The sequence below is a fragment of the Cavia porcellus genome, unplaced genomic scaffold (genome assembly GCF_034190915.1).
Source record: "Cavia porcellus strain 051 isolate PalLab524CR breed Dunkin Hartley unplaced genomic scaffold, mCavPor4.1 scaffold_12, whole genome shotgun sequence".
Classification (NCBI taxonomy): Eukaryota; Metazoa; Chordata; class Mammalia; order Rodentia; family Caviidae; genus Cavia; species Cavia porcellus.
This window is the reverse complement of record NW_026947495.1, coordinates 59,837,769-59,852,683: the sequence shown is the minus strand read 5'-3', so window position 1 is coordinate 59,852,683 and position 14,915 is coordinate 59,837,769. Positions and strand designations below refer to the sequence as shown.

At 38.6% G+C, this 14,915-nt stretch overlaps 1 protein-coding gene across 7 annotated transcripts in view; it reads right to left on the bottom strand.

The window, feature by feature from the left end:
• Metap1d (methionyl aminopeptidase type 1D, mitochondrial) overlaps positions 1 to 14,915 on the bottom strand; it is a 91,745-nt gene that overhangs the window by 44,954 nt on the left and 31,876 nt on the right. For 3 of the 7 annotated variants that reach the window (XM_063259283.1, XM_063259280.1, XM_013142417.3), the window contains 2 exons: positions 13,544 to 13,643; positions 12,838 to 13,142 (listed from right to left, as the gene is read on the bottom strand). The exons of 3 other annotated variants lie outside the window; for them this stretch is intronic. In XM_063259283.1, the coding sequence (XP_063115353.1) occupies positions 12,838 to 12,910 (73 nt within the window). In that variant the 5' untranslated portion in view covers positions 12,911 to 13,142; positions 13,544 to 13,643. Of the gene's footprint in view, positions 1 to 12,837; positions 13,143 to 13,543; positions 13,644 to 14,915 lie in introns of those variants that run through there. One more of the 7 variants, XM_063259279.1, reaches the window with a different exon arrangement.

Below are 14,915 nucleotides of genomic sequence, written 5' to 3'. Positions count from 1 at the left end.
AGGTCCTGGGTTCAACCCTCAATACTAAAAAACTTCCAGTGATTTTATTAGTATGTTTATTGGTATTATATAATGATTACACTCCTTGTGAGCAGCTGGTATATGTATGTAACACATCTCAATTCTTAATCATCCCCTCTCCTCCCTCTCTCTCTCCCTCCTCCTGGTAGTAATCTCCTTCCCATTTGAAACGGATCTCCCTACTTCCTGTTACCTATTTTTTCTCTTTATTTACAATTTGAATTTACCTATTTTTTCTCTTTATTTACAATTTCTCACTTAAGAGTAAACATGATATTTAAGCTTGTATGGCTGATTTACTTCACTAAATATCATGGTGTTGGGATGCGTCCATTTTCCTATGAATAAATTGTTTATCTTTCTTTATGGCAGAGTAGGACTCCATTGTGCATAAATATCACATTTTCATTCATCTGCTGATGGACATATAGACCACTTCTAAGATTTTGCTATTCAAGTACATAAATGAGTACATTGATTTTATTTTACAAACAGTAAAATACAACAAAACAAAAAGGAACAAAGCCAATCAAAACAAAGCAGAAAAATTGGTACAGAACTTCAAAGCAGGATACTAGGAAAACAACAACAGCTACCATAGTGTATCTTGTTATCTTCACAGTCGTTGTCCATTCCATCAGGTATAGCAAAATCAAACCAGAAACAAAACAGAATAAGACCAATCAAAACAGAACATTGAGGGGCTGGGGATTTAGCTCAGCGGCACAAGCACCTGCCTTGCAAGCAGGCGGTCGTGAGTTCGATCCCCAGTACCAATAAAAATTAAAAAAAAAAAACAAAAAACAAAAAACAGAACATTGAATAAAGCAAAATAGAACAAACCAAAACAGTGAGAACAATATTAGATTTCAAAGACGGGACCATATTTGCTATATCACATACTGTCATCCTCCAAAGAGATGCTCACTCACACTGCTAGCCCCACGCTTGCAAAATCAACCACACAATACAAGCATTTAGTTGCTTTATGTAACCTAGTTGCAATCAACTCACTCTGTCCTCTGTATCAGTGGGTTGCTTGGGTGATGGTGGTGAGGGGTGAGTTTATAATTACTAGCAGTAAACTGTACTTTGAAAGGTGACATGTTCTCTGTGAATTTGAAGCTTTCCTGGTTTGTTAACAGTTTGACCACACACTGCCAGTTGAATTTTTATTCTTCTATTTTCTAACTTTGTTCAGGCTGTGCAGTATCTAAGCCTAAAAATTGCTTCAACAATAAATACATGATTAAAATAGCACACTAATCGTAAGTTTATGAGAAAATCAAGTATAAAATTGGAATTCCTTATTTGTTGGTTTTTGTTTGCTGTTCAGTGCCAGGGATCCCAGGACCTTTTGCTGGTAGTAAGAGCTCTACCACTGCACCACACCTATAGCCCAAATAGAGTTTTTTTGGTTTGTTTGTTTCTTGTTTTTTGAGGTACTGAAGAAATCCAGGACTGCTCTGTCACTGAGCTATACTTCCAGCCCTTTTAATTTTTTATTTTGAGATGGGATCTCATTAAGTTGCCCAGGTTGGCGTGAAACTTGAAATTCTCATCCTTTACCCTTCCAAGTAGCAGAGACTACAAGCCTCAAAATATAATTTTAACATTGCTAAATTATTAAACTGAATTCATATCTATAATAGACATTTTAAAAAAAGCATTGTCCTTCCCTTTTCACTAAGAGATCTTTCTACCTTTCTATCTTTCTAAAAATTGCTCTGAATTTTTACTTATCTAAACTTGTCATGGTTCTCAGCAAAACAAACTTACTTTGCTTTACAAGTCTTCCTTTCAGAGATGGCTATGATATTACTGATAAATGAAAAACCAAGTAGCAGATTACAGGTGGGACAGCATGATATCACTATACACAGACACACACACACACGCACACATGCATATGTGTTCACACTTGTAGGGTATTTGGCTCAGTGGCATAAAGCGCCTGCCTTGCAAGTGTGTGGCCGTGAGTTCGCTCTCCGGTACCGATAAAAAAAAAAAAAAAAAAAGTCTGAGGTTAATTACTAAGCTTTCTACTTCAGTGTTTATTACCTGCTTCTTTTTTTCTTTTTTTGGTACCATAGATCAAACTCATGACTTCATGCTTGCCAGGCAGGCACTTGTGCCTCTGAGTTAACCACCCCTCAGCCCTGTCACCTACTTCTTAAACACAGATCCAAATCTCCAATTGTGGCTGAGGAGGGCTGTGGGCTCTGCCCTCCCAGACCCTACCTCAGCAGCCTCCTGCCCCAATCTCTTGATGCCCAGAGTCGAGGAGCCCCTTTCTGTCCCTCTCATTTCTGCATTTGCCTTGTCACCAGCTCCTCATGGCCCTCACTCATTACATCCCTCATCCTTGGGCAAATGTCACTCCATCTGCAAGGCCTTCCAGAACCACAGGCTAGAGTGCTCTTTCCAGTTACTCCAACTGTCTTAATTTATTTCCTCCAAAGCCCTTTTCCCATGTTGTAGTCAGCGTATTTGTCTAACTGTGTCTTATTGGCTCCCATAACCGAACACTGAAACTCCAGCAGCTTCCGGCCAAGCCAATGCTCGACATCACTTGCCAAACCACCAGGCTTGCAGCTGCTGGGCTCCGGCCCTGTCTTTCGTGAGGACCCTTCAGCCTGGAGGAATCCCTGACACTTTGTACCTGGGTTTTCTTCTTTTGGAAACTAACTTTTACAATTTGAACTCACTTTCCTGTCAAAACAGCTATCCACATGAACAGACACAGACACAGGAATGGGTACAAAGTTAATCTAATTGCTGTCTGCAAAGCTGGGGGTGCAAAAACTTTCACACCTTCCATGCAATGACAACTGAAGGTAAATGTAACATGAAGAAAAAGCTTGTCTAAAATTAAAATCAGAAGGAAAAAGCAAACACATACATGTACACATACATAAAGTCTGTCTCTCTATATAATCAAAATATACATGTACACACATATCCTGAAACACACACACTAACTCTATTTAGAGGTATATATTTTTACATGTTAGGTTGGGAGTTCTTGAGTATGTATCATTTATTCCAGGGTCTGGCAAACATTTGGCAATCAGCATACTTGTTGAATGAAGGAATGAATCCATCTCTTCACATTTCCTGAGTGATCTTGGCACAATCCGACCTCATTCTTCTGCATTCCTTAAATTGCCCTGAGGAGGAGACTGGGGTGTGGGAACTGGTATGTTTACTGTTGTAAATAATAATTCTCTGCCCCTGACCAAGAAACTTGTGTCTGCTGTCCGGACAAAGTAATTAAATAAGAATATTAAAAGTTCACCCACTTTCTCAGGAGATATTGTGGCTCACCAGGACTTGTACCTGGTCAACTTGCCTGCAACTATCATTCCACTACGGGATCTCAAACTTTCTGTTCAACAGTCTGGGCATCCATTCCTCTTACCGTGTCTCAGAAACTGAACTACTGGGGTCCAGGGGCAGAACAAATTTTAAAGACTACTATATCACCCAAACAAAGCCAAGACAGGAAAGCAAGGCAGCCTTTCTGTTTTCTGTAACAAGTGGCAAATGTAAGCAGGCAGCCAAGGGTTCACTCTGAATGCTTCAAAAGCTTATCTTAGAAAAGGAAAAATCTACGATGCGAGGGAGAGGTTCATGAGCAACCAGCTGAAATACAAAATTCTCCCTAAGGAAATAATAGATTTCAGCAATAATCACCAACCAGTAATTACATGACAAAAAGAAAGACAACCAAACATGTGTCTCTTGGTATTACCTACCATGTATTCCTGCCAAAAACCTGAACTTGAATCTGATCAAACTTCAGGATAGCAGTGATGGAACTATCAATTTACAGGAAACAGGAGAGGTAGAAAGGACATTCCAGGGATTGAGTCAGCAAAATCTATGGAGACTATCTATAGAACAAATAACCTAGTTTCTTCAACAAATAAGTCACAAGGAAAATAAAAGAGAGAAAGAACTTTTTTTTTTATCGGTTCTGGGGATTGAACTCACGACCCTGCACTTGCAAGTCAGGTGCTTATACTGCTGAACTAAATCCCCAGTCCCAAGAGAGAAAGAACTTAAAAAATTAAAAGATTAAAGAAATACATCAATTACATGCAATGTATGGCTTCTTGCTTCCAACAAAGGCCAATCCACACATTTAGACACTAGCTTTTTTTTTTTTGAAACTAAGTTGCTCAGGCTGATCTTGAACTCACATCACAATCCACCTGCCTCAGCCTCCCAAGTGCTAGCATTGTAAGCACGTGCCATCACACCTAGGTTGACATGTTTTATATGATGAAATGTTATCAAATTTTGTAAAGTTTAACTGACATTTCTTTTTTGACTTTTTCGTTTTTTATTGGTACCAGGGATCGAACTCACGACTGCCTGCTTGCAAGGCAGGTGCTTATGCCACTGAGCTAAATCAGCCCCTCCTGACATATTTTTAAAAGTATGTATTTTTAATATTTTAGATAAATATTAAAATACATAAAGATATAATGATACATCTAATATTTGCTTAAGAGATCACTAAGGGATACGGGGAGTAGATGAATACAGAAGAGAATAAAGATTACCAGTGTTGAGTGATGGGTCTATGGAGGTATGCTATTCTAATGTATGTTTAAAATTTTCAACAACAAGAAGCTAATAAAAAAAAAACCACGAGATTCTTTCAGTTACAATCTTACTCATTAAGGCACATCTACAGTAACTGGGCATGGTAGCATATATTTATGGTCTCAGCTACTATGAGGCTGAGGTGGGAGGATCTCTTGAGCCCAAGAGTTCAAAGTCAGCATGGGCAACAACACAAGATATTTTTAAAAAAAAACAAACAACAAATAAAGTCCAACATTTATACCATATTTCACTTACAAATATATCAGAATCATACTGTATGCTTATTAAAATACATATTTCTGAGCTCTGCCTAGAAAACCCAGCAATAACTGTTTTAACAAGCTAAATGATTTTATATCCTAAAGTTTTTCCTTTTTTTTTTTTGATACTGAACTGAGGGCTTTTGCACTAACAATATCCCCAGCTTCTTTTAAATTTTGAGACAAGATCTCAGTAAGTCACTAAGTTACCCAGGCTGGAATGAACTTGTGACCCTCTCGCTTCAGCCTCTTAGAGTGTTGAGACTACAGCAATGTGCCACCACACCCGGCCACACAATAAATTTTCTTTTTTTTTTTTTTTTTTTTTTTTTAAATTTTCTAACATAATGATTCTTATACCCAATAAAGTTTAAGAATCACTGCCTGGGCATTTTGTGTCAGGTTGTATTTCTTATTTCTCAAGTGAGAAATTTGAAGGATGGGGATAAATTAACTCTTTAGAGTTCACTTTGAGACTATAAAGGAACTGAGACAGAGCTCTGAGCCTCTCAAATCTTGCTTATTTATTGTTCAAGCACTAACTGAGCAGCACAGCCTCAAAACATATTATCATCACACACACACACACACACACACACACACACACTATATATATATATAAAGCTAATGATAATATATATATATTTTCAAAGTTTGGCTCAAGTTGACCCTTCAAGACACATACAGACACACACACACACACACACACACACACACACAGGCACATTCACTGTAAGATATATTTAAAAAGAACTCTATCAGGATGTAAGAGGTAGCCTGGCATTTTGATAAAAGTGGAGGTATTTGTGGTCAAATCACTTTGATTTAGCAGAAACCTGAATGTCCATTTTCATGTGATAGTCTAAGCTATACACAGCAAGGGGTTACCTGCTTACCATTGGTGAAGATTACCTGTCAGGGGGCCACGTCATTTTTCATGGTTAGAATTACGGAGGACAATGTTTAATAGTCAGAGAGATTACTGGTGGGCTTCATGGTTTAGTTTCTCTCAGAATGCTTCAATTTTTAAAGACATCTTTGGCTTTCATGCTTGGCAAGGGCATTTCAGCAGGTAACTAGAGGAAGTATGAGTTGAGTACCTTTCTGTTCATCTAACTAGCTACATTTACACACCTCTTTTAGGTACTAATCTAAATGGTATGATTTTTAATTAAGGGGGACTGAAAGAGAGGTACTCAGGTTTTTATGCAAAAATAAGCACTTTCGTTTTCCTTAACATGTTATTACAAAAAATTTCCAACACAGATGAAAGCTGAAAGAATTTTACTGTGAACACTCACAATTAACACTGTACTGATGCTAATGATTTCTAAACATTCTACTGTCCGTCTATTTATCCATCTTCTTTTAAAAAATACATTTCCAAGTAAATTTCAAAGATCAAGATCACGTCCTTCCCCGATACATTAACATGAATATCATTAACTAACCTTCAACATATATTTACAAGTTTTTTGTTTTTTCAGTACGAGGTAAAATTTACATAACTTATATACACAATTGTTATGTGTACCACTCAGTGAGTTCTGACAAATACAAAAGGTTGCTGAATCAAACATCTATCAAAAGTACCTTGAGCTGGGGGTGTAGCTTAGTGACAGAGTGCTTGCCTAGCATACTCAGGGTCCTGAGTTCAAAGAGCCCCAGGAGGAGATGCTAGACAAAAAATAAGGAGGAAGAGAGGAAGGAGAGAAAAACAAAACAAAACAAAAAAAGAAGGTAAAGAAGGAGGGAGAAAGAGGAGGAAGAAGAAAAGGAGGATGAAAAAGAGGAAGAGGAGAATAAGAAAAAAGATTACTATCAACATTCCAGGAGATTCTTTTTCCTTGTCCAGCAAAACTCCACCTTGCCCAGTATTTATGGAAGTGGTGAACTTTGCTTTTCCGTCATCAGGTGAGGTCAGGGGACAAAATCACTGTAACATTTCCCTAGTGAGGTAACTTAGGCTAGAGAGATTAAGTAGCTTCTTAGATCACATTAATATGACATGAGAGCAGAAATTTCAATCTCTAAACAGCTGCTTTAAGACTTTTCCTACTTGACTATGTACCAAATTCTTATCTCAAAACTTCTTAAATTGACATTAAATTCATGACTTCTGTTTTCATGCAAATAGACCATTTTCCCATAACCTTTTATCAAGGGAAGCCTACAAAAATAAATGGTATGGAGGAAAATAATCATAAATGCATTTTAAAAAGAGACTAAAAATAATTCACATAGGAAATGCAATTAGGTTTAATTACACCAACTGCTAATATTCCCCCTGCAATCTTAAAAACAAGTGTTTGAAACATAGTCTATAAGACAAAAAGCCCCTAGTATATTATATAGCTATAAAGCTTACATTTGTCTGTTTGAATTTCATTATGACTCCAAATCTAATACAACCCAGATTTCAAAAATTAATGATTCTATTATTTCCCGCACAGGCAAGCAATGGCAGTGAGATTACCATGGATATTCTTAGGATACCTGAAAACTACTAATAAATGGCATCTCTTTTCTTATTTGTTTAATAACTGCTGTCATTCTTTTTGTAAGCAGCAATCACAAGATGTCAAACAAATTCTGCCTTGACTATGGGTACAGATAGATGCCTCTGCTTGTTTTTATTAAAAACAAAAATATGTTCCCTCCATTAATTACAACCCTGGAGAAGTGGGGCACCGCTGGGATGTTCACCAGCCTCTGGGCAGGCAGAGATGCAGCCAGAGAAAACCACAGAGCAAATGTGAACTCCGGAACACATTTTTCTTCAGCCCCCTTGGGGATCCCACAACCGGCAGTCTTCGATTCCCTTAAAGGGAAAAGCCGGTGTGGGGGCAGGGCGGGATCATGTTTATCAGGCACAACAGTTCATCTGGGCCCAGATCCAGGTAGTCTGCATGTCTAAATTTGATGAAATATAGGCGCCATCAGGTAACAGTAGTGGTCAGGGAGCTTGCCAGAAACCTGTAACTCAAAACTAAAAAATGAAATTAAAAGACTACTTTAGCCGGGCAATTTCTTTCTTCGGGATGCAATAACTGCAAACTACAAAGAGGCAAGAACAGACAATGCTTTGTGTATTTTAAAAGGCTCTTCTTCCTAATGTGACATAACATCTGCGCCAGAAACATATACATAAATATTTTCAAATTTGTATTTTGATACGGAACTAAAAAGTGCGAGCGGAACTAGCCTCTTCCCGCTTTCCCTTCGCTCCATGGCCTGCGGCTGAAGCAGGGAGGTCTTGAGTGTATCCGGAGGGCAGGTACATGGGGCACTGGCGCAGAAGCTGACGCCTGACCCTGTCCTGTCAATAAACCCTAACCCCGACCTGCGGGGCCCACAGTTGTCTCTTTGCTGTCTAGCCTCTTCTCTAATTGCTCTAAAAATGTCTCTTCATTTTAAAGTACCTTTGTGTAAACATCCCACAGGAACTGACAGTCATCAGAAGTACCACACACTCTAGTTTTCAAGAAGTGCAAGAAAAGTCTTTCATTATGGGAGGACTTTGAAAAACGGTGAATATTGTAAAACAATATTCATGGCTCTTTTATCTTAGCCTATACATAACATTAATTTTGACTTGTAATGCTGTTTACCATGAAATGTTAAATCTTTTGATTAAGTTATTCGAGAGTAAAGATGGAGAAATGATTTCTCCCACAGAAGCATACAGTTCTCCTGCTAAGCATCCCAGAGGTAGTAAAAGTCCTGTGCTATGGTACTAAGCTTCCCTAAAAATTCTAAAAGGATTCCTATCTGCTAGCTTACATGTGAGAATGCAAACAAACAAAACAGGAAGTTGAGCAGTTAGGGAGTTCCTCAGGAAAAGGGTTTTTTTTTTTTTTTTTTTTTTTTTTTGGTCTTTTTGAGATAGGGTCTCTCTTTGCAGTTTGGGCAGGCCTTGAGCTCACTTTATAGTCCAGGCTGGTCTCAAACCTGCACTGATCCTCCTACCACAGCCTCCCAAGTACTGGGATTATAGGCGTGAGCCACCATGCCCAGCTAATTAATGCAGTCTTGCAGGCGAGAACAAAACATTTTTCCTGACTTGTGGGGGTTTTTTCCTCCATTTTTTTTTTTTATGGTAGTAAAAATATGTATTATGATAATGTACTTTTGACTCCTTGGAAACAATTCCCTGAGCCACTAAATTATTACTTTCCTAGTGATATAACTGTAAAGTCATTTATTGTCAAATTTATAAAAGGAAACCAGATCTGAATCTTGTAAATTCTGAGTTCTCTTCTGATTGGGTGAGGTTAAATTCTGCCTTTTAAAGTATGACTTACTTAATAGCTCAAATTATACTGCCTCTGGTAATACTGACAAAATCAAAGAAAGCCCTTCTGTTCTATGTTTTCCATAGTACTTAACTATCTCCCAAGATACTAAGAAACTTATTTCTTATATTTGTTGGTTGCCTATCAATGTAAATTCCTTAAGGGTAGTAGGGCTTTTTGTTTTGTTGATATACTCCAAATGACTAGAATAGTGTCTGGCATATTGTAAGTGAACAACAGTTTTAGAATTAATAAGTAAACCAAGTGTGGTGGCCAAACCTGTAATTCCAGCACTTGGAAGGCAGGAGGATTGACAAGAGTTCAAGGCCAGCCTGGGCCACATAGTGTATTTAAGGCTGAACTACAGAGTGAGACTCTGTCTTAGGAAACAATCCAAAAAAAAAAGAGTTAATAAAAAATTGGTCATAGGAAACAAATGTTCCTAAATGAAATAAAGGTATTTATCTTATTTATATTTATTTACCCTACCTTGTATTTAAGTATAATGAGCTGTCTTACTGCAGGCATGAATGAAAACTACATATGCTTGTTTTCTTTAACTACTCCAAAGCTCTCTTCCCTCTCCACAACACCAGTTAAATTTTGAGGAGGAAAAGTCTTACATTTCAGAGTTAAAGTAGACCTTAGAAATTAAGACTCAAGTCTTCAGAATCCCCCAAGGACTTTCCTGAAAGATCCCCACCACTGACTTAGAATCCTTATATTCAAGTAACTTATAGTCAAGAAAGGAAAATATGATAAACCACTTAACTAGTGGTTACAGTATGGCACTATAGCTATGATCCGGATGCTTTTGGAACCACAAGGTGATACACATGCAGTACAACAATCAGTTCTTGAGATGAATTTTAATGAATGAGCAGAAACTAACTGCTAAATGAAGACTGGTAGCAGTGCCTCATTTCATACAGACAGCAGTCTTCGGGAAATCTGTTGGTACTGTGATTTGAGGGAAGGTCTCCCAGGATTACAGATATAGAATGAGGGTCAAAGTATGAAGATACTTTGGTTGGAAGTGTCCCTCAAATGCCTGTGTATTAAAAGCTTGGTCACCAGCCTGGGAGTAGTGGAATATTTGAGAGATGAGGGCATGTTGGAGAAAGTTAGATCACTGGGATAGTACTTTGACGGGAATACTGGGACCCTCCTGTCTTGTGTCTCTTTGCTGCTGACCACCCTGAGGCACCACCACATACTCCCCACCATGATCTGACTAAGTCTCTAAATTACCTAGCTTGGGATAGAACTTGCAATCTTCCTGCCTCAGTTTCCCAAAGTGTTAGGATTACAGGCATACATCACCATGACCAGTTTACTTTCTCTTCGTTAAGGCTGATTTATCTCAGGTATTTGTTACAGTTATGGGAAGCCAGTTAACAGAGTTTTGTGTTCTAAATTAGGGGTTTAAATTTGTATTTTAAAACAAGGGGACACTACTAGGCATAGTGGCCCACGCCTGAAGTCTTAGCTAATCAGGAAAGTGAAACAGGAGGATCAGCAGAGCCCAGGAGTTTGACATAAGCCTGGGTGTCACAGCAAGACTCCACCTCAAAACAACCCACCAAGCAAACAAAACTCAAGAACCAGAACTATGAGAAGACATTAAAATACCTTGACCACTGTAGAGTTATGAATACATTTAAATTTTTGAAATATCTGCAGAATAGATTGGTTGGAATTAGGGCAGATTGGAGACAGGGATGGAAATGCAAAGGCTATTGTAGTATGGAATGGGCGAATTGGGAAGCCACACAAGGAGATCAAATCTCCAGTGACTGCATGTTAGAATTAGTAAAAAGTCTCAGAAGTTCCTGCTTCTCCTGCACTCAGATTCCTGGCCTAAGAACTGGAGTAAATGCTAAGAGTCATTAACCTACACAAAGAAAAGAGAAGAAACAAATTCTCAGGCAAAGATGATGAGCTACATTTTGGACATGCTAACACTGCAGTGTCCAGAACAGAACTATTGTCACCTAGGGACTCATTAGAAGAACAAATTTTCTAATGGAACTCTCAGTCAATAAGCCCTGCAGGGATTCCACTGCCCATTGCAGTTTAGAACTACTCTGGAGGATCATTAGCCCAAGTAAGACTTGCCTATAAAGCCAGAACTGAGGTTATTATTCCTGTGTTCTTACCTCTGTACTACCCAGAGTATCTCTTAAGTAAGCCTCTTATTTCATATAAAGAAAAAATTTCTATTTCAAAATATTACATATTTGTTGTAGTTTAATAAAACAAGCTTGTATTCAAATCTTGACTCTGTTTTAGGATCCTTATATATTCATTAATTTGTCAATAACTATCTGCAGCAGACAGCAATAGCTAATCTTGTTCCCCAGATACACATTCTTCTTCACAACTTTTTTGTTTTACTTTTCTGTTTTACTTTAATAACAGTATGTTATCTGTTTCCATTTTTGTCTTGTTTTGTAGTGCTGGAGAAACAAACCCAGAGGCTTATACATGCTAGAAAAGTGCCCTACCACTGAGCGACAGCCCTTGCCCCTGTCTCCTTTCTCAACAAGCAGACATTAAGTTAGGGCACTCAGTTCCTCCACTACCATCAGTCTCCTTCTGAGCATCATGGCAAGACAGCTGCACTTCCCCCACAGGATAAGTCCTCTTATTCAAGGTGCTAGGAGCCTCTTCAATGCTGGAAAAGAAGGGCTTATGTGGCTAGGATCTCAGTTCAATTTCCATTTTTTTCCATAAACAAACTGAATTTTCCTCTACAGTCTTCCAGATTCCCTTCCAGACTCCAGCCCAGGACAGATGTCATCTGGCTTTGGATGCGTTGAATATGGAGCAATGGCAGGCTATGTGAGGGAGTCTAAAAGGCATTTGAAAATGTACAAAGGGGACAAGCAGAGAGGACAACCATACTGCATTTGGAAACTTAACATCCAATAGAGATTTATCTAAAATAGTAACTAGCTCTTCAGCTTTCCTACTTCTCTAGACTTTCTTCATCCTTTTGTAGACTTTCCTTCCCTGATTATCCTTCAGTTACCGGCTTTTCTTAGCATTCTCTCCTGGATCCTCTCCTCACATCACCCATCTTCCCCTGTACCCCCATTCATGGATTCATGACTTCCAAATCTGTATCTCCAGCTCAGGTCCCTCTCTACAACACACCTAATCTGTTTATTTCCTCTGCTTACTGCACATCTTCCCAGGACTGCCTCCCAGTACTTCAAACACAACATGACCTAAATTGCACCGATCACTGTCCTCTCTTCAGGTATGGAAGCATAAACCATTCAGCTACCCAAGCAAGAACCTGAGGCTCAGGGGACTACCCTCCACTCATCCTTTTCCATCATTACTCTTCCCCAATCCAAGCAATAACCAATCTTACAAATATCTCCTAAACCAATTTCTCTCTACTCCCACCATCCTCCTTCAGGCTACTATCATTTAACACCCAAAATGACTGCAAATGCTTCTCCACAGGTCTCTCAGTTTCCAGCCTCCTCCAAAGTGCCTTCTCTCTGATGCCAGTGAATCTGTAGACTATGCTAATTTGAACATGTCACCCTTACTTAAAATCCTCCTCACATTGGCTGCATCACAGTCATCCCCCAAACTCAGTAGCGTGAAATAACAAATGTTTATCTTACTTTTCATGATTTTGTAGCTTGGCTGGGTGGTTCTTCGCTTGACTGAGAACAAGGTGATCAAAGATGGACTCATTCACTTGTCTGACAGCTAGTCAGTGTTAGCTGTGTGATGGGGGCTTTATCCACACATCTCTCATCATCCAGTAGGCCACCCCAGGCTCATTCACAAGATGTTGGTTACATTTCCCAGGAGGAGCAAAAAAATAAGCTCCAACACACAACTGCTTTTCAAGCTTCCATCAATTCATTGAGTAGAGAAGTCATCCAGCCAAGGCCAAATTCAAAAGATAACAAGCAGAGTTGACCTTCAGATGGAAAGAGTTTCAATCACATTCAAAGGAACATTCATACAGAGGGCAAGCATTCATACACCTTTTGAAATTTATCATAATAATAAACTTTACAAACATCTTATGATCTGGATTCCGATCACCAATTATGCCTTACCACTTCAAACCTCGCCTTGCCCCAGACTCTCATGGTATATCTGCTTCAAATAAAACAAATTCTTTTTACTTGAGGCTTCTGTTCATATTTTCCCCCTATCTGTACAAGCTTCTGCATCACCACCATTCATCCTTCAGGGGTTTTCTTAAATGTCACTTCTCTGGGAAGTTTTTGATGCTTTAAGAACAGAGTGGGTACCTTATTATTGTGCTACTCTGCTCATCCTCAGCGCAGCTCCACATGCATGCACTGCCCTTACCTTCACCCATCTGCATCTTCCACTTGCTCCTGAGCAAGGACCACAGTTTCATCACTGAAGCTTCATGTGTGGTAAAGTGACAGATTTCTGGTCAGGGAAACTATCCATATGAAGGGCAAGGGCAAAACAAAGTAAAGGAAATTAAAATTATTATTAATATGAACAAAATCTGATTCATAGATTACCAGAAAAAGAAGGATTTGCAGAAAGGCTTGGGCCTTCTGGCTTTTATCATATCAGAAGTAGTAACAGCCTGAGAACAAGTTGGATATTTGTCACTAGAAAATGGAAAAGGATTAAAAATTAGATGAAGTTGTCTCCACAAAAGAAATCATAAAACTGAAGTAAATGTGAAACCAAATGTGACATATTTAAGAGTAATATGCCGAGATATACCAAAATTTATTGCAAAAGTCAGAACAGACAGTGATTTAAGCACACACCCACTTTTACTGCTTTTTATTTTATTTTATTGTGATACTAGAGATTAAACCTGGGATCTTAAACATATAGGGCAAGCAGTTTACTACGAGTCACACGCCCAGTTCTGACTCTATAGATTATGACATGAACCCTTAAAATCAGAAAGAATAGGAAAACGAAACAGAAGACAACAAGTTAAAAAAATAAATAAACCAAGAACTGATAGGAGGTAAATGATTTGGTAGAATCAAAACAAAATCCTATCCATGCAGTAGAGAGAGGCAAGAATTTCTAGGAATCAACTGGCAATACCACGATCTCTAAATAAAAGGATGAAATGGAGCTAGATTAAAGCAAAGAATGTAATTTTCCATTTAAGACACAGCCAGGTCTCCAGACTGCATATTCTAGAAACTCGGATGTATGCCCCTCTATCATTTGACGAAGAAACAGAAAATAATTCTCAGGAGAGAATAAAACAAGTCTCTGGAGATATCAGGAACAGTTCAGGGTGAGGGCACCATGACAAACAGAAGGAAATTAAATGCATACTTGGGTGTTGTATTAGCCAGATTTCCCGACAATACCTGACATCCACCAAGTAAATACCTGACACACACCAAGTAAAAGAGGCTTAATTTGACTCAGGGTTTCAGAGCATTCAGTTCAGAATCAGCTGGCATCGAAGCAGAAATACCACAGTGGTAGGGCTATGCAAAATGGTAAAGCAGAGATGCTTAGTTCATGGCAGCAGGGAAGCTGAGTTGAGGAACAGTACCACAGGACAAGGTCAGGAACCAGATATAGTACCTAACATTACACCTTCATAACCCACCCAGACACAACCAAAGTATGTTTTGCTAATCTGCTAGGCAATTTTTTTTTTAAAACCAATCATGTTGACATATCAGGTTAACAGTTTTTTTTTTTTCTTTTTTGAGACAGGTTC